Genomic DNA, 19884 nt, shown 5'->3' with positions numbered 1-19884 from the left:
AAACTGCATGCTCAAATCCAAAGCATTGCAAATCTCTGCTTCATTGCCTTGAAGGCAGCCCAGATACATCAGTCAGCTCAGGATGGAAGAATCTCAACTGCAACTCATTGGCTGGGGAACTTCTGCCCACTCCACATCAATTAGGAAATTATTCAGTTATGGTAAAGAGAGATACCCCTTGTAAAATAGCTGCTGAAAAAATATCTGTATGCCAATTCTTACCCTACCCAATCTCCCTGGTTCACAGCTTCAGTCACTTTGCAATCTGTAGATACTTTTGTTCAAAAAAAAATTTTATGTCATAAATGGATATAGTGGGTTCTTGTTTTTAAAGAAATATCTGTATTTGCAATATAGCAGCATCTAGTCAGAGGAACCAGAATGGCACAGAGATGTGAAAGAGTTGGCATCAGATGATTACGGGATGCTCACTCCAGGATTTCTTAAATATAACCACTTGACTAAGTAAGAGATTCATCATTTTTCATATTCAGTCTTCTATTCATAGAGCAGCCATAGGTCAGACAGACACTGCTATTTTCTTTGCTAGGCTTTTCTGAAATACTGCCTTAGTAATTTAGAAAAGCAAGATTTCTGATGTGCTCCGTTCCATTACCACTTTAACAACAGTGTCACAAGCAAAGCCATCTGACAAATATTCCCAACTGAAAAGCTCCACAAATACATGAAGTATGTGTTCATTCCTCTTTGGGGAGCAATGAAAATGGGCAAAGAACTACTTTGTGTGTTCTGTAGGGTTCAAAGTCAACTCTGGTGTTAAAGTACACCTAGTTTTAACTAATACATAAACACTATGGAAGTTACAAAACTGAGGTTTCTTCAAAACAGCTCCCAGTTTAGATGCTGCAAGAGGAGAAAGGACACAGGACTGACTTTGTTATCCATCCTTGGGAAGGTCAGGCTTTTACTGTTCCTCTTTAAAGCAAGTAAAGCTCCTTCTTTGCATGTAATATCTTCTCTTTGAGAGAGAGGGACACAAAATGTATTAGCTTGCTTTAAAACTGTGTTTACAGCAGTGTGTGGTAGTAACACAGCTAGGGAAAGCAAGTGGAGGGCACTTAGAGTATCAGAGATCTAGTATTTATTGTATTATTTTTTGTTGGCCTGAAAGTTTAAGCCTGCTCGTTTCTGACTCAAAAGTAAGAAGATTTATTTAAAGTAAGACATAATTTTTCTCCTCAGAAGTTACAATAAAAATATTTCTTTCTAAATATAATTTGCTATGAAACAATTGAGATGCTTGACTTTCCACAAAGGAATTTCTTTCAGTCACAGACAAATCTTTGACCTTCATGCAAACAGGCACAATGATCCCAGTAACAATCTAAATTTATACTTTGACTAGCTCACAATGGCCACATAAATCACACATCAAAGGTGGGAAGATATAAAAAATGGATAGGCCACAGCCATCCAGTTGGCTGGTTGGTGGCTCTTCTATGGATATTGGCCCTTTCATCATGGCATCTTCACTGGCCTGGTAGGGGATGCAGATGTAAAATACTGAAACAAACCTGGAATTAATTTCTCAGGCATTGGGGCATATCTCAGACACATTTTATGAAAAATCCTTTCCTTAGGATTTTTTCTCCTGAGAAGCTGAGAGGCCTCACGAACAAAACGTAGACAATGGTTATCTGCTGCTGTGGTATGCAACAGGTGGATCTGTGATTGGTGTCATGTGGTTGTTTCTAATTAATGGCCAATCACAGTGAGCTGGCTCGGACTCTTGGTCAGTCACAAGCCTTTGTTATCATTCCTTCTTTTTCTATTCTTAGCTAGCCTTCTAATGAAATCCTTTCTTCTATTATATTAGTATAGTTTTAATATAATATATATCCTAAAATAATAAATCAAGCCTTCTGAAACATGGAGTCAGATCCTCATCTCTTCCCTCATCCTAAGACCCCTGCAAACACCGTCACAGGGGCATGCTGATTCCTGCCAGCAGTTAGGGTATGGCAATCACTGGGACAAACACAGGACAGCTCCTCAGTTACTTTCTTTGATACCCCCTATGATACTCTCAAAAAAGATGAGGCAGTTGAGGTATGTGTTTTCCAGATCATTCACAACTTTACCTAAAAACATTCTGTATTCTGTGTAAACCTGTACTCGCATGTGTTGGCAGCCAGTGCTACAGGCAGAGAAAAGTGCATGCATACCCACCTTCAAAGTTCAGCATTTGTGTGCGTGTCTGTATTTTTTGTACTGGTTTTTCATGCTGTGATCAGGGGAAGGAAACACACTTCCCTGTTCCTGAATGAGTAAAGGAACTCATGTGAGGAAGCATTTAAAGGCAGCCACCTCCGCAAGAGGAAGCAAGTCAGGAGCACAGGGTGACCACAACAGAGGCAGGGGCAGTGCCCTCACTGACCAGGGATGCAGGCACACATCCTCAAACAGGAAAAGCAGAGCAGGTCTGGTCAGAGGAGCCAGGGCCAGCCACAGCCCACGATGACCAAAGTCATGCCACAGTGACAAGGCAGGAGGAGGCTTGGCCAGGACGGCAAGCCAGTGGGTCAGGTCCAGCAAGGGATGTGGCTGGGCACAGAACAAGCTGCAGCACAGCTCAAGAGACAAAATGTGAAGGCTCAGCTTAAATGTTCCTCCTAGAAAGGAGGTGGAATGCCTGCAACAAGGCCTCTTCACACCTCTGACATGGCTGTTTCCACAGTCACCTAATCCAAGGCTACTGTGCCACAGCAGAAGCAGCTTTGGGCATTGGAAACCCATCCCCATACCAGAGGTGTGTGCAGAGAATCCTGGCATGGGGCACTGTGCTTTGGTACCAGGAAATATCAAAACACAGGGCAAAAAGTGTGAATTATTCTATTAAACATTTGTGGCAACTATCAGAAAAGAAAATATTAATGAAAAATCGGATGTCTGAAGTCAAGGAAAAGTACAATCTAGTGCTCAGACATAACCTAGGATATAGGAGACAGAACTGAAATATATATGGACTTGGAAAGTTCACTTGTGAGAAGCTGCATCAGATTCTTAATTAATCTTGAGTTTTTCTGACCTATGAGACAAAATAATACTCATGTTCTTCAGGAAAAGAGAAACTTCATCCTACAGAATAAAGATTTGGCAGTTTGCTCACTACACTTGTTTCATAGCTGTCCATGAGACCACTCACAAGCCTACATTGTTCCTTTTTGTTCTGTTCATTTTTTAATTAAATGAAGTCCATTGTATTTGGGAATATCCTGGAAAATGTTTGTGATCAAGTCATTGATGGGTTTGTGGGAGCAAACAATGGCCTTTTTAATCCAATATTGGTTATGAAACTAACACCAATTAGGTCCATCAACAGTAACAAATAAACAAGACCTTCCTTTAAAAGAAATGACACCAGCTACTGCAGAAAATACTGAACATGAACATGCATGTGATTTTTACATCCACAAACCAGTCTTGGTTTCATGTGACTGTGATTCCTGCACTGGCAGACTCATTTTGGGTGGCACAATCCTCCCCAGTGCACGCAGGGGGGTTGCAGCAGCAGGATCCTCCTCCCATTTGTCCTTTGTAAGGACTCTGGCTCTCTTAGAGATACTAACCTGGTTTAGCCAACATGATGGCTCATTCCCCCTAGCCACCTGAGCATCCTACACGCCCAGTGACACTCTGTGAGTCAGCTGGCAGTCTGTGAGGCCAGGGCAGCAATTCCACCTCCTCCCTGAAACCTCCCTGTGGTGTCTCTGACACCTCATCTCCCTGTGCAAGGGCAGAGTGGGTGTTCCAAGCTATTTAAATGTTTTAGGACTCCCATGTGTTAGACTCCCTTTCTCTCCTCTCTGAACCTGGAAAACAACCAAACTTTCTTTCTATCAAACACTTGAAGAGGCTAATGCACAGTTAAAATAACCCTGATTCAGAGCATTTAAGAAGCAATAAAAAGGATTGACTTATACACAGGGATTTAGTCTTTTTTACATAAATTATTTCATTACGACAAATGAGCAAACAAACCACCAGTGTTCCAAACAGCATATGTTTAGGCTGGTTTAGCAAAATGAGCAACTAAGAAAACATTACTAATATCTGGGAAATACTTGCTTATCTTGAAGCCCTCTTATTTTAAAACTGAGTTATTTGTATAGGCATATATATGAGCAAAAGGTTTATAACATGTTACTTGTTGTTAGGCAGCTGCATTTCTATAAGAAACATTAAATAATATCAGGTATATAAAATCTATACAAATAATCCCTGTCAAAGATCTATCTAAATTTGAGACATGCAGGTGGGAAGAAAAAAAGGATGTATACACAACCAAGGCAGAAAGACCCAGGATATACAAAGAGCTCTTAGTTTATGTAGAAACTGGGCTCATATGCTTGGAAAACATTTCATCACTGGTGTCACTGCAGGTAAACAGTGATACAGTCTAAATGAGAAAATGAAATACATCCAGCTGCCTAATAACAATGACAGCCTAAGAGTCTTTTTAAGATCATTTAATAACATTTGAAAATGGCTACATTATGGTAACGTGTTGGGTATTTTAAACATCACAATCCATAAGACTCATTAAGTAACAACAAACTTTATGTAAGTAACATTAGGTTCAGTGAACTGAAGTTCTTTCTAAAACTTGTGATCAGTCACAAGGTTCTATGACTCTTGAAATCATCATTTCACTTAAAGGGGAATTGTTTCATCCCACCCCAGATATTTACATATTCAAAATGAGCACATATCTACTTACCATACCTACTTAACAAAAAGCTACCAAGCCTCACTTCATTTTTTCCTTGTGCAACCCACAGTAATTCCTGCTGTTGTTTTACATGCCTGCAAAGCAAGCAATACCATCCTGCTGCTCACAGGAAACACCAATGTGTCCACTCTGCTTTCTTTTGTGTGCTATTTCACCATGACAAATATAAATATAAATAAATACATACAACGACTCCTATGTGGTTTTGCTTGCTGTGCATGATAAAATATGAGCTTTGTCTCCAGAAAATAATAATAATAATAATAATAATGCAAAGTTTAAATAAGATCACTCATTGTCTCTGGCTTCAACACTACTCCAAGATGGAGCTCATGCCTTTGTCTTTCATGTTGTGCTGCCACATTAATGCTCTGCTCTGAGCACTAACCTCCATGCCCTTGGTATTTCTCAACACACAATTTAAAACAAGTGATGGTAGATTAAAGACAAGACAGAAAGAATGTATTCATACCCATGAATTACATTTTCAAGTAACTACAGCTACCACTAAGTTGTTTTTCTATGTTTGGGTGGGTGGCTGTCTGCATATGTGTTCTCCACAAGGAGGGTGGTGAAAGAGGAGCAGATTTCCTGAAGAAGTTGTGGGATGTCCAACCCTGAATGCAGCTAGGCAAGGTCCTTATCAACCACGTTTAACTTGAAGTTGGTATTGTCCTCAGCATGTTGGTCATCCACCCCAGATGACCAGAGGTCACTTCAAATGTCCCTTCTAAATATATTATTCTGTGATTTCATAACATTGTGGCTTTGGCTGATCTCAAGCCCTGACTCACCAACAATACACAGGCATTAAAATGCAGAGGCCTTCATGCATGCAAGGGCCCAGAGCCCTGCACAGCCCCAGGCAAACCCCACTGCTGCCAGAGTCATCAGCAATGCCACAGCTGATGAAACTGCAGAGATCCTGGTGCCCAAGCTGAAGAAGTCAGTGCTGGAAACCTTCTCAGCATCAACTCTAATGCAGCTAAGACTCATGAAATAAATGGCAATCAGCAATGCCAACACGACCACAGCTAACAGAATCTGTCTTGGCACAACACATTAGCCATGTCAAAAGGATTTGAGTAGGGATAGGCAAACCCCACAGTTACTCACTCCACAGCAAAGACAAAAAATCTGAGAGATAATATGATGGGCTCAGACCCATGAATGTTAGAAGATAATTTTTCAGCTTCAGAGCAAGTTATAAAGTTCATAAATTTTATGTATCCACAAGAAAAACACAAATTGTGTGTATAGGAACAGTTGCCATATGTCTTCATATGTCTTCAATGTCTTCTCATAAATAACATTGTGATTAACAGGAAAACCAACTTCACTGAAAGAAACACAAGTGAATATTGCCAAAGGTACAAATTCAGTAAGATGTTGCATAGTTCAGTCTCATGATACAAGAATCAGATTTTTTAGCATCTTATGACCTAGTAGTATTCTCTGCAGGCTGGAAAAGGACAATGCCTGTTTTTCTTGACCCTAGAAATTTGCAAGACATTCTTAAGTCAGCCACTGTATTAGAAGAAGCTGTGGAAATCAGAGACTTTGTGCAGTAGTTACATCTCTAAAATGGACTGTGGCAGCAGGAGTTATTCCCCCACTTCAGTGTCAAGGGGACACAGTGCCCACGAGAGTGCTGGAGGTCAGAGGCCAAGAACAAGTGACAGGCCCAGGTGGAAAGGGAGATACAGCCCCTCTAAGAGTCAGCTGTACATTCAGAATCCTGACTCTCTACAGCTGTAGGTGTTGTCAGAAGGTGCAGTGGCAGCACCTGCGAGATTTAGGACAAACAGAATTTAGCAGAACTTGTGGCTGAGGACAATTGTTTGCTGCATCCATTCATATCTGATTCTTTTGCTCAGGGTTTTTTAGCTCAGGATACCCTCATAAGATCTGCAGATGAAATCCTGCACTACGATGCTCAGCACTCCTGCCATCTGCAGCCCTGGGGCCTTGGCAGAACTGGGTTAAAACAATGGAATTAGCCTGGAACACAAACAGGGCCAGCATGGTTTAAATAGCCACCCATCCCCTTTACAAGGAAGGGTTCTGCAGATGTGGGCTTTGCTTCCTCTGACTGTGGGATTTGAATCCACTGACAGCTCTACACTTAGGAACTCTCTGGAGCAGCAGAGATACTCCATGTGTGGGTGGATGACAAGAAGAATGCTTTGAGGAGCCTGTTCTCTGGAGGCAGATTGTAGGCAATTTAAAAGATTTTTTTTTTTAAAAAGCAAAACAAAAAGGGGCAGACTGAGATCCTCATTCATGGAGGAGCTAGAGAGATCTGGCACTAAGAAAGTAATTAGAAAATAATTATTTTAAGGGAGAAAGGGATGTAAAAGAGCAGAAGTGAGTTGAGATAATTTCAACAGAATGAATCATAAAAAAGTAATATATGGTTCCTGTTGTACTGGGTAACTGAGAGGGACGGGCACGCTCCTAACAAGACGTTAGCAAATCTTAACTAGATCTTTGCTCCTGCAGCCATTAAACGGGGGAAAGCACAGCAACCAACACTTTTCTCTCTTCTATTCTCTCTTCTATTTTTGAAAACTTGCTTTCACTGTCACTTTATAAAACCTGTAATAGGCCATGTCAAACAAAAACCCCAGTGTCATACAAATCCAATCAGTGGTAAACAACCACACAACAAAAATACAAATGCAGCTGTCTGTTGATCCATGTTCAAATTTCCATGCCAGGAAATGCAAGGCACTGTATATGAGTTCCTGCAGCAGCACCCACGGTCTGCTAAAATCCATTTATCTAGATATTCACACAGACATAAGATTGAAGAAACAAGATCCCCATACAAGCCATCTTTTCCAAAAACAAAAGGACAAGCCACTGACAGGAAAATGCATGGAATCTTATTAGTCTGACACTTTGTGTTTCCATATGACATTTCAAATGCTAAAACAACACAAACACGCTGTTTTACACTATAAATTCACAGTGAGGTTCAGGCTAGATTTAATGATTGCATCTTTGCTCACGATACAAGTGCAAGAAAAAAATGATACCAGTCCTCTCAAGCATATTTTATGAAATGAAATTCTCTTTTCAGGACCCCAAGCTTGCTCACTTCTAACAGAATATTTTGTTCAAGTTCTTTGATCTACTAATTACCATTATAGTAATACCACACAGCAAAGCCAAATATTATTTAACCCACATTTAAATGACAATAGGCCTCATTTGTTTCACTGCCTTTCCAAACACTGCAGAAAAGAAGTGTCCATATTTTGTATTAGTTCTTGATGCTTCTATCCTTTATTACTGGAATAATTTCCCTTTATTCACACTTAAATATGACTCCTACTTCAAATTCCCCATGTTTGCTTTTTTCCTTCTATGAAACTGTTCATTTTTATCTTTTCCAAACATTCTATATCTCTTTTGAAATGCTTTTTCTGACTGAAATGTATACAAGAAATTTAGAGGTAAGCCTGTCTTCTGTGTAGGAACAAAGCTCACTTTATCTATTTTCAGAAGAGGAACAATAGAAAGTAAAGTCTGATTTTGTATTAGGATGGCAATATCTACATGAATAAACCTGAAAGATAAGAAATTTATTTTTAAAGAGAATAGGCTACTACTTGTATAGAATTTCAAAGTATTTAAGAAGTTGACATAAGAAATAAAGAATAGTCTAGCCTGAAAGTAAATTCCTAGTTATCTTGATGAAATGTCTCTCCAGGGAATTAGTAATTTCTTGGCAGTAAAATAATGGGCTTGTTATTTTGGGTAGTTTTTTTTTTTTTATCTAAAGGAAGATCTTGGGGTTTGTGATTAAGGCTTAAACAATCTAGATTCTATGCTGGCTCCACCATGTAGTCCAAATGTCACACCAGGCAATCTGCCTGATGTCTTCAAACTTCAGTTTCCTTTCTTTAAAATGAGAATGTTCATTTTCTCCCACCAAAATATTCATCTAGTCTGCTTTAGTGTCCATATAATTAAGTCACTGGGGCAACTCCTACAACCAAAAGTTCATCATGCACTCATCTACTCCTGGTCTGAGTTTAAAACTGTGAAGTTTGCTACAACATCTGTGTACATAACAAGAATAACAAGACACAGAAATCATCTGAAGGATCTGAGAGCTGCAGCCAGGCAACACTCCAGAAAGCTAGGAGCCCAGAGATAAGAGATCTTAACTTTTAAACAAACATTTTCTTTCTGTAAGAGAATGAGGTACTTGAAATTGAAAAATAATTTTGCTGTAATGTCTCTAAATAAGTGGCAAAACTCTCCCCATCAGAATGGGATGTTTTTCTTTCCTTGTCTCATATAACAACGTTTACATATGTTTTTCAGATTAACTTTTTATTTCTCATCCAGCAATGAGTCCAAAACATGAAAACCAAATAGTATTCCAACACATTTTCCCAGTGCCAATGGTTTAAATGTTACAGGCATAACTGTGCAGCTGATTCTCCATAAACATGCAGTGTTACTGTTCAAATGCCCTTTATGCCATGAAATGGAAGCACCAGACTCTGCATAAAGAAAGCCAGGTTCAGGTTCAGGTTCAGCACTAGCTCTCTTTATCAGATAGAAATTTTGAAATCTCTTTATCAGCTCACAAAATTTTGAAACTGGCAGAATTTTGAAGAAAAATTCACTATAAGAAAAAATGTGTGTATTTAATAAAATCAAAAGTCCTTGAGTACATTCATTTGGTCCATGAAAGCTAAAATTATTATGATAAAGTAATGCTGGGTGTCATTATTCTGGCCAACAAAGTTCATTAAGGACATTATTTCTGTCATTGTACAGACAGATAAAAAAAGAAAGACGTAAAGGAAAAATAACTATTTTTCTACATGCCTTACTAGTTGTAGATTTAAAACTGACTCCAACACCAAGCAATACAAAATTATAAAGAACAGCTCTTTGGAAAATTACAAGGTAAAAAGATGGCCAAGGATCAGAGACCACAATTACTTGACTGTTTTCATGCAGTTTCAACCGTATTTATTTTCTCCATGCCCAGTGGCATGAAACATTTCAGGAAGACTTAGGAATTGCACGGAGTTTTCACTCTGAGAATACAGGTGAAATACTCAAATATTCAAGGACAGGCAAAATGTTCAGAAAAACAAGGAAATTTGAGATGCTACAAAGTAGCATTCAAAAAGCAGTGTTGATTCACAATCACCAGCTAGTGAAGGAGTTTGAAATATGCAGTCGAAGGATACACGCATGTTTTTCTCATCTATGTTCCCTGAAGCATTTGTAAGAGCTTCCCTTCAAAGCAAACAACGCATGGCACATCTTCCTAACAAACAGACCAGATGGAGCAACTTGTTTACTATGCAGTGAGTGTTTGCTTCAGATCTGCAAGAGCAGAAAGAAGATAGCCTGAATGTGTAGGTCACAGGTGAAGCAAAAAGCAACATATGGCAATCCCAAAACCACAAGGCAGCCAGAGGAGAGTCTTTCAAAAAACTTTGAAGAAATAATTCCCATCATTGCTAAGAAAGGAGTAGGTGGCAGGCAGTTTGCATTAGCCAAGACAACCCAATACAAAAAACATAAAGCCTGCTTGGCAACAGAGAAGAGAGGGGTGCTTTTGGCAGACAGCAATTAAGGATTTGGCAAGCATCTGGAGGAAAGGAAAGGGTGCGAGTCGAAGATAACGCCAGTATCATTGGTCCAGATAACAGAGGAAGATAAAGACACAATAAGAAATACACAGCAGAAAAATAATGAATTCAGATAGCAGTACATCATCCACTGGGACCAACAGAAGAAAGCAGAAGAGCAGAGATCTGTGAAAGCACACATTTGGAGCAGAAAGGCATCTCAGCAACACTGAGAATCATAAAATATTGTGCAGAGGCAGTAACACACACCTGCAAAAGCAGATGATTAACTTTTTGGTTAAGGAGAAACAGAAAAAAGGAAGTTAATGAATGAACTATAAAAGATTTTGGAAGAAAGCAGGAGACGGACTCTTGGAACTAAAGGTACAATACAGGTGAGAAACGGTGACTTGAGACTTGGACAAGGATGTTTCAGGCTTAGGGACTAATAGGTGGAAGAGAAACACTTGTCAATTTAACAGAGTACCTCTACTTTCTTAAATGAAGCAGGAGTAAATCTACTAAGTGTGAACAGCTTGCCTTGTCCTAATTAATTATTTAACCTTTACTTCTTGCTGAGGGTGAAGTACTAAAAGCATTACAGGTGTTTCATAATTGTCACTGGTTAATAGAAGAAAGGGACGTGATGAAATACACATTTAGAATTTAGTCTAATTTTATCTGTGTGTTTAATTTACCCTCTGCATTTCCTTCTGGCAAATAAAAGTATTTTGTTTCACCTGCTACAGCTCACAGCAACACTGAAGGCTAATCCAAGAGTTCAGCATGGAACATCTTTCTTTCCTTCATGCTATTAAGAAGAAATCTTGGAGCTTGCTTTGTCTTCCCATGATTGACATTACAGACATGTAACTGGCAGACAAAATCAAACAGCTTAAATGAAAATGTTCACACTGGTAGGTCATAGGGAGCACAGAAACTTACCAGTTGCTATAAAGTTCACTCTGGAACAAAAGCTCAAATGAATTGCACTGTGTCGAATCAAACAAAAGCAAGTACAAAACTAACAAAACCCCCTTTTGCCTCAGTGAGCCCCAAGACCAAGTCAGGATCATCTGTGCCAAAGAAAGCATGCAGTGCTGCACACTCTCACAACTCCACTGCAAATCTTGCTTTGTTCAATGCTTCAACTTCTCAGGTCAAGAGATTTCAATAAAAAGCTACATGATAAATGTTCCTGTGAAGAAAAACATTTAGTCATAGAAGTGCAAAGAAAAAAATGTAGTTATTTGGGTATGTATGTACTAAAACCGAGAAACTAATAAAAAAACCCCCCATGTTACTTTCAACAGATTGTTTTCTGCTGATCTCACTGCATGCAAGAATAAGCCTTATGGTATTTGAATGCTTGAAGACAGTGTTACAGGGAATTTCTGAAGTAACCACCATGACCTCTCCTGTTATTGACCAACTGAAAATGTATATCAGAGAGAGAAAAAAACAGAAGGCAGCAAGAGAGACTGAAGACCAAATAAAGATTAGGAGCGCTGTCTATTTGTTCATTAAAAATTCCATGCGTTTATCTGCATCAGGTCAGCTAAAGCTGCATTTAAAAAAAAGCCTTTCATAAGGATTTGTTATTTTCTTAAGTATAAATTGCTAAAGGTCTAATACATGTGAAGTATAAAGTGACTAACAAGAATTTAAATGTCAAAACATTATCTACTTCATACAACAATTGTTTAGATGAACTAGATCAATATTTCTAAGTGCATTCAAAGAAGGAATGTTAGAATGACTCAATAAGTTATCACTCGAAAGAAGAGCACAGGTGTATTTAACAAAGCAGCTGAGAGTATTCTGAATTCGCCTTATTCATAAACAACTATTTTTCTCACTTTGAATCTCTTCACATTTTGAAAACAACTGTCTTTCAATCTTTACCTCAAGTTCTTAATGCCTAAATTTAAAACAACATTTGCTTTTAAATTGGGAAACCAGTGCCTCGTAACTGAACTGATGAAGTGAAATAAAGTGTTTAGGTCCATTGAGGTCCTGTCTTCTTTGACCACTGACCAAATTCAAAACTGATTAACAAGCAATTAGGCTATCTTAGCTGTGTAAAATTAGCCATGGCCAGTAACGCATGTTATTGTTGAAATAATGCTGCTTAGATTTTCAAGGAACTTTATGTTAGAGAGCCTCTAAACCCAGTCACACAGAAATGTAAAAAAATTAGACATTAGTTAGAAACACATAGACACAAAAGGTCTGCTTGAACAACCTTCTCTCTTAAGATTAAACTGTAATATTTTACAAAAACAAAAAAATCCAAATCTCTTCATGAAACACTGTGAATATCTACTTCAGTCCAAGGATGTTACTCATGTCCTACAACATCAAAAGCAGAATATGGAAGAAAAAATGTATCAAAAAATGAATGCTATATTATGTTAATATACTTAACCAGCCCACTACAGTGCTCCTTGCTCATCTGAAAAAAACCCAAAAATTCTCTAAAGACTCATTTTCTTTGGCTTTCAAAAAATCAAACACCAAACTGAACCTATTCAGTATTCCTAAAGTTATCACTGCAAGTAAGCACTGTGTGGAGTGAAGTGGTGCAGGGAAAGAAGAGATGTAAACAACAGGAAATCTTCAGAGATCGAACTGCTTTATATGCTTTTCATCTGTCATTTAACCTATGTTTTACATATTTTATTCTCATCATCTGTGTATCTCCTGCACTTCTTATATTGTGGGTGTTGAACTTCTGAGTGAACAGAGACATTCCAGAATAGGGGTTGAGTTGGAGTTTGTCCCCTGCAGATCCAAAAGCTAAAGCTATCAGGTCAAACTTATCACTGAAACTGAACTTACTGATCTCCAGGGTGTATTTTACCTCAGTTTCAGCACTGCCCTAGGCAAAGTCCTTTAAGCAATAACAAAGAACCCCCCACCATGCAACCACACTATTATCCTCTTTTATTCATCCACAGAATGCTCCTTATGTTATTGTGCTTTGACTATTAACTTTTTGGAAATTAGCAAAGAGGTAGGAAAACACAGCATCTCCAACAGAAAATTCATACACAGCAGAGTTCATAGGAAAATGTTATACAATCTCAGGCGGCTTCAAGAGATTTAGCAGAAAAAAAGATATGAGACAGCATTGCTATTTCATACTCATACTCTAAACTTGTCTTTCTTTTATATATATTATATAACAACAAAGAAGGACAACACAAAGGGCTGTTAAATTGTTGGTATGCAAACATCTAAAGCTTAATTTTTTCTTCCAGTTTGAATGAGCAATCAAATTAGTCTCTTGGTCTGAACAGACAGGCAAACATATCCACCAGCACTGGTTTACTCAAAAAATAGCACCTTAAAGCTAATTGATATGATAGCTATCAATGAGTACATATGATTGCTGCCATAGGTGTGCTAGCATGCTTCTGATTAGATGGGTATCTTCTCAAGCACAATTCAATAGAATTTATACAGGAAGGGTTCTGTAAAAATTATCTTACTCTTCCAAAACCCTGAGCCCTCTTTGAGATTCATATAATCTACAGTTACAGACTTTTCCATCTCATCCCATGAAAAAAAAGGGAATTCTGTAGTTACCAAAAGCCCAAAAAAAAAACCACAGAAAAAAAAAAAAAAACCAAACAAAAAAAAAAAAAAAAAAACAAAAAAAAAAAAAAACAAAAAAAAAAAAACAAAATCAAGAAAACCCCGAAAATCTCAAATAAACACCAATGCCATTTAACTCCATGCTTTATGCTTCATTATTTGTGTTTTTGCAGGCAAAATGTTCTCTGGAAGGGCCCAAGTTACTGTAAGACCTAGTTTTCCAACAGCCATTATCTGAAATTGTCAGAAGACCAAAGGCTGAAACTGCCTCTGGACTCTTCCCCAGTTGATTGAAAGGTTTATCAGTGGTATCTCTGGAATGGAGATTTCATCATAAATCCTGTGTGACTTCAAGGCATGTAGATTAATAAAGGCACATCATATACAGCAAAATTACAAAGCCTTTACAAGGAACAGCCACATTCTCCTCAAGAACTCTGGACAGATGGCAGGATTTGACTATCACTAAATCAGCTTAGTCAAATACATTATTAGTTCTCCAGTCCAATATTTGCTGTGTATTCCCAATGAAACTGCCGAATGAAAAACGCAATGTGTCAAGCTTATGGCAAGTAAAAATCAGAAATCCGTTTTTCTCCAAGATAAATCTCCTCCTGATGTGCTAGAAACTTATACAAATTACAAAAAGGCAAAGCTCCTCTTGAAAAAGCAGCTCATTACAAAACACTGAAGGTCAAAACCTAAACTCTATTTTTTTGTACGTTTGCTATTTAATTAAGTGTCTGTTAAGCTGCTTCTTTGCAACTATGGAGTATTTCAGGAAAATGTGGAGGTCAGACTGCTTGCCAGAGAACCCCCACATCAATGAACAAGCATAATGGGCTTTCGGGTATCTAAAATAACAGGTCCCTCAAAGGCTAGAGTGCAGCTTCTCTGCGAGATAATTCCATCAGCAAGGGATGAGTGCTTCACTTATCAGAATTGCCACATAATGCTTAAGCACAAATTAATGCTTGCAAGAAAAGATGCATGATTCTGCTTTGGCTTCTAGAAGGTAGTTCAGAGCTCTTGTTAATTTTTCCTCTTAAAAGCAAAAGGAATCAAAAGCTTTCATAGAATTACCAGATTTGTAACCAACCTTCGACAGAGAATTTTATTTTTTCAGTACGCAATGAAAACTTATTTTGATGGAAGTCACATGCATTCATATTTTACGAAAAGAAATTATTCTCAAACGTTTTTGCCTGCCCTCTTCTCCCTTGTCACTATAAGGTTAATGCCCAGGAAGGAGAACAAAGTGACTATTACTGTGCATGACAAGGATTGTTTGCTGCAGCAATTACTCTTCAATCAGAATGTTACTTTTGTTTACACTCAACAAGGATAAAAATATGAACCCTAGATATTACCATATGCTAAATACACATTTTACACTGTTTGAATTATGAGCAGGCAACACACTTTAATACAGGTGTGGCATGGCTTTTAATGCAAAATTATGACACCTCTTTTGAAATCCTAATATTCTGCGCTATTAAATACCTGTTCTCATTTTCATCTGCATGAGACAGGTGGTTAATTTTATTTGCATCAATACACTGAACTAACAGGTATATTCGCATTTGTATGACAGTGAACGCTGTATTCTTATAAGCTGTATATTTATTCCCCTGAATTATTATCTAAAATACAGTCAATCCTTCAAGTTTCTAATGAAAAGGATAAAAAAAATTAGCTCCATAGATAAGTACTGTGATTTTCAATATACATTAAGATTTTTAATAGTGATACCGAGGGCTCATGAATAGAATTTGCATAGACAGCACACAGTCTCCACAGAACACTTCTACAATTGATTCCTTCTGTGATTTGACTTGGACTGAATGGTGTTGAGTAATTTATTCACCATTGTTTGGGACAGGCTTTTTAATTCCCTTCTGACCCTTAAACAGCATGAGAGGTTGCGTGTGTCTCTGTGTTAGCGCACGTCCTGGTTAACTGCATTAATCACACACAACAGGCCTGTGCTCACTTAGGTGGGTCTTTTCAAATAGATGGCAATTAAACCCTCCTACATATGAATCACTTCACATTCACAGAATACTTTCTATGTGAGCACTAAATATTTACAAATGAGGCTGGCATATTTTATATAATTTCACCACCTCGGCTGAGATGACTAAGGAGCACTATCTTTATGTACATAACAGAGTTATAGGCAGGTGCAGATTAAACAAGGTCACCTTATTCCTTACTCCCATCCTCCTATTATGGCTATAGCACCTGGACTCTGAACTAGACACACCATTCATATTGCTGGCTTGAAATAAAAGTTGTCCCAATTCTGGATAGATTATGTTTTGTAAAAAAAATGTTATGATTGTCATTCATTAAGATTTGAAGAAGTTTCCCACATATCCTAGTATGTTCATTTAGGCCACAGGAATAAAAAAAAAGAGAGATGAGCTGTCTCTGCTGAATTCCTAGTTCTAAAAAACACAAACATCATCAACTTCAAGTCTAACGCTGCAACCCCAAAGGAATTTTGGAGGTGAAAAAAGTCACTGACTCCTTCACAGCCTCCTTCAAAATGACAAAGATAAAGAGAGGAGTCAATAGGATAATGGTCACACTGCTGCTTATTAGAGACATTCTAAAGTGAAGCCTCTGTCTCATGGGAAGCTCCAATCTGCTTTTCAACTATCAACAAATATACTTTTAGAAGATCAAAATTAGAAAACTCTTTTCCCATGGAAGATTGAATATAGCATATTGAACTGACTCTTACTAGACATTTCCATTTGAAGCAATAACACTTCTACCTTCCCAAAATGAAGGACTTTATATTTTGTTAAAAACATTTTAACAGTGGTATATTATCTGTATTTTTAATATTAGGGCCTCTGATTGTCTTCCTTTTAAAAAACACAAGCAAAATTGTAAACATATTTACTAGGTAAAGCATTCGACACACTAGATTATAATTTGTAAATAAGGCACTAGATTTGTGAACTGAGATTTTGTAAATCCTGAAACAAATGCAGGATGCATTTGTTTAAACCAAACCACACAAAGCAATAAAACATGCCTACTTCCAATTTCTGTACTTCTCTCTGTTATGAATTACTCCTTACACAGTATTCTGCAGGAAGAACATTTCTGGTTTTATTGTTATTAATAATACTTGAAAACACCTGGATAGCCTTAGCATTTTACCATCTGTAGTTGAATTAGCTGGTCTTTCATTTTTTCATTATAGCCAGCCATCATCCTGCACAGTTTATCTATGAATAAACCACTTGGTAACAGTACTTTGTCACCTTCACATTCATTATTGATGAGAACGCTGACAAGCCGCCAATTAAAGACCCTCCACCACTTGTCCCATCTCCAGGCTCAGCCTGAGGTACGGATGGAACAGTTGCAGTGAAAACTCAGTTTTACATTTCAAACAAAGTTCAAAGGCAGTGAGAAAAGGCTGCCCTGCAAAGGACACAGAAATTGTATTTATTGCTGGAAAACTTTATTTGAGTAGACTGTATTATTTACTCTGTATGATAATAAAAATTAGAGTATGAGTTCGCATCTTGTTCAAATAGATGTTCTACTTAGTTTTGCATTCAGTCCTGGATTAAATCTAATCACAGTTCAGTAACAAATATACAGATTTAAATAACAGTCAAGATATAAATCAAGCAGATTTAAGTGGATTTGTGTTTCTGTTGTTACCCCAGCAAGACATATAACATTATTTCTTGGACCCCAAAACATTGCCGAGTGATAAATTAAAGGTCATGCCAAAAGTATCTGAAATCAGGATGCTTTTAAATGAACAAGCAATCCTGAGATCACTTGTATTCTCTGCTTCCACCCAAATTCTCAGGTTGTGAAAAATCACCAAGCCATTCCATAAACACTAAGTATTCATTCCATGACTGATTAGTCCTTTCTAAAGTAAGTATAACAGAATAATGTATCCAACAGAAATTACCTACATTAAATATCCTTTAAAATACACATATGTTTTTAAGAGATTAATATCAAATGAGATTACATTGGCTGCATCACAAATCTTTAATCTTTTAAAAAACCACACAGCCTTTTTTCCTGTGTTTTTGAACATGAGACTAAATATCCCATATTAAGACACACTTATCAGCTGCCAGTGAAAGTCATAAATACAATAAACATTACAACTTTGCAATGATAACTCCACTCTGTAAGCATACTACATCTACACTACAAGTTAATGAGAAAGGGCTGAGTTAAATCACCACTAAGAGAGAACACAAAGTACTTCTCTTACCTCCATTTCTGTGCAGTGTAAACGGCCTGATTTATCTGTAAGAGAAAAAAAAAGTTTTCAGATAAAGAGACAATGGAAGAACAAAACTAAAAAGTTGAGTCACTTTTCTTTTTTGAGTAATTGCCAAATATTCCTTGTCTTACCTGAATCACACATTTCAATAATGTTTTTATTATATATGCATCCTAGTATTAACAACAAGAAGGCCCTACCCTGTAAGATTTTTCTTTGGATCCTTTACAATGCTGGCTTTTAAAAAGATGTGTCTTTAATGCCTGGTTTCATTATTTAAATCATATGATTGATGTTTAGCCATGGAGGGAACATGAAAACATGTTGGCTTAAATTAAGCAGTAGCAAATAGTTATTTCAAGAGAATAAGCAGCATTAATTCATAAACTGGGGAAAAGCCACTGTTTCATCTGATACTTCTGGGATTTCAAAGAGTTCAACAGATATATGAAGTTCAAACAAATTAAAGTTAAAACATTACTATACTATTTTTTACGTCCCACTTGTCAATTTTTGCATTTCCTCTGAGTTCAGAAACATCACTTAGGAATTTGCATAATAAAGAAAAATTGAGTTTCTGAACTGTTTAAATTGAAATCTCAGTTTTCAGAAACACAAAACAGTTTTATACCAAAGTGGCTTGACAGCTTAGCCAAAAGAAGACTGAAATTTCACAGTGCATTAGGAAAGCATCATGTCACTAAACGCAGAAGGTTTATTATTTTGTATTAATAATCCTTATCAAAGTAGGGTCATGGAACGCTGACAGGATGACTTCCTGCTGGAAAAAAATTATTCAAGGAATTTAATTGTTCCACAGAAATCTATCTATGTGAAAGGGGATCTACCCAAAACTTTCATTTCAAAACATACGGATATAAAATGATAAAATTTTTGTCTTAGCTTTTCAGCTTCATTGCATTCACACTGCTGGTTTGCAATTTGCAGCTTTGGACCCAATAGCATAGAGCCTACATAATGCATGACAGAATTCTGAGATCTCATGTACTCAAAAACCAGAATAGGATCCATTTGCTTGACTGTGCATGTGTATTTGAAGAGCACACGTTCAGGTGATGATTAGGAAGGATTTACTGCAGTAGTTTGGAAAAGCCTGTGATTTGTACCTATAACGGGAAGGACTATTTCATCAGACTGGCTGACAAGCCCAAGGAAGCTCAACCAACTGGCTGGCATAATGCTTGCACAGAGGAGTGATCCCACTGACTTCATATGACAAATGTGAATGGCATGCAAAACACTCAGCGCTGGGAAGAGTCACCTGCACAGAAAAAACTCATTTTTCATACAGAACTGGTCACCTTCCCTTTGAAACTAAAGGTTAAACACATCCTGAATTAATAGGGAACACTCACCTAACAGAGTGAAAGTTGTTTACTTTCCTTTAGAACTGTTGCCAAAGCAAGCTAATGCTTAGCACTGGTGTATGACTTCAAAACCAAGAGCAAAGAGTGACTTTAAAAGGCTTTTGGATCCTGTATTATCTTTTAAAAAGGACTGGTACCTCTGGTTCACTCACTTTCAGATCCACATAGTAAATTTTTTGGTGTTTAAAATGGTAACATTCACGTGATTGTTACAAACTACAAGCAGGGGAAATTTGCTGAGAATGTTTTTTAACT

General features: G+C 37.5%; 1 protein-coding gene across 1 annotated transcript in view; it reads right to left on the bottom strand.

The window, feature by feature from the left end:
• The window catches only part of SPIRE1 (spire type actin nucleation factor 1), a 126465-nt gene that overhangs the window by 96204 nt on the left and 10377 nt on the right, over window positions 1-19884 (bottom strand). Inside the window, exon 2 of the mRNA XM_058803094.1 lies at window positions 18230-18264. Coding sequence (XP_058659077.1) covers window positions 18230-18235 — 6 coding nt within the window. The 5' untranslated portion in view covers window positions 18236-18264. The remainder of the gene's footprint in view (window positions 1-18229; window positions 18265-19884) is intronic.

The sequence above is a fragment of the Ammospiza caudacuta genome, chromosome 1, assembly GCF_027887145.1.
Source record: "Ammospiza caudacuta isolate bAmmCau1 chromosome 1, bAmmCau1.pri, whole genome shotgun sequence".
Classification (NCBI taxonomy): Eukaryota; Metazoa; Chordata; class Aves; order Passeriformes; family Passerellidae; genus Ammospiza; species Ammospiza caudacuta.
The sequence above is the reverse complement of the archived record's forward strand: the minus strand, read 5'-3'. Positions and strand labels throughout refer to the sequence as shown.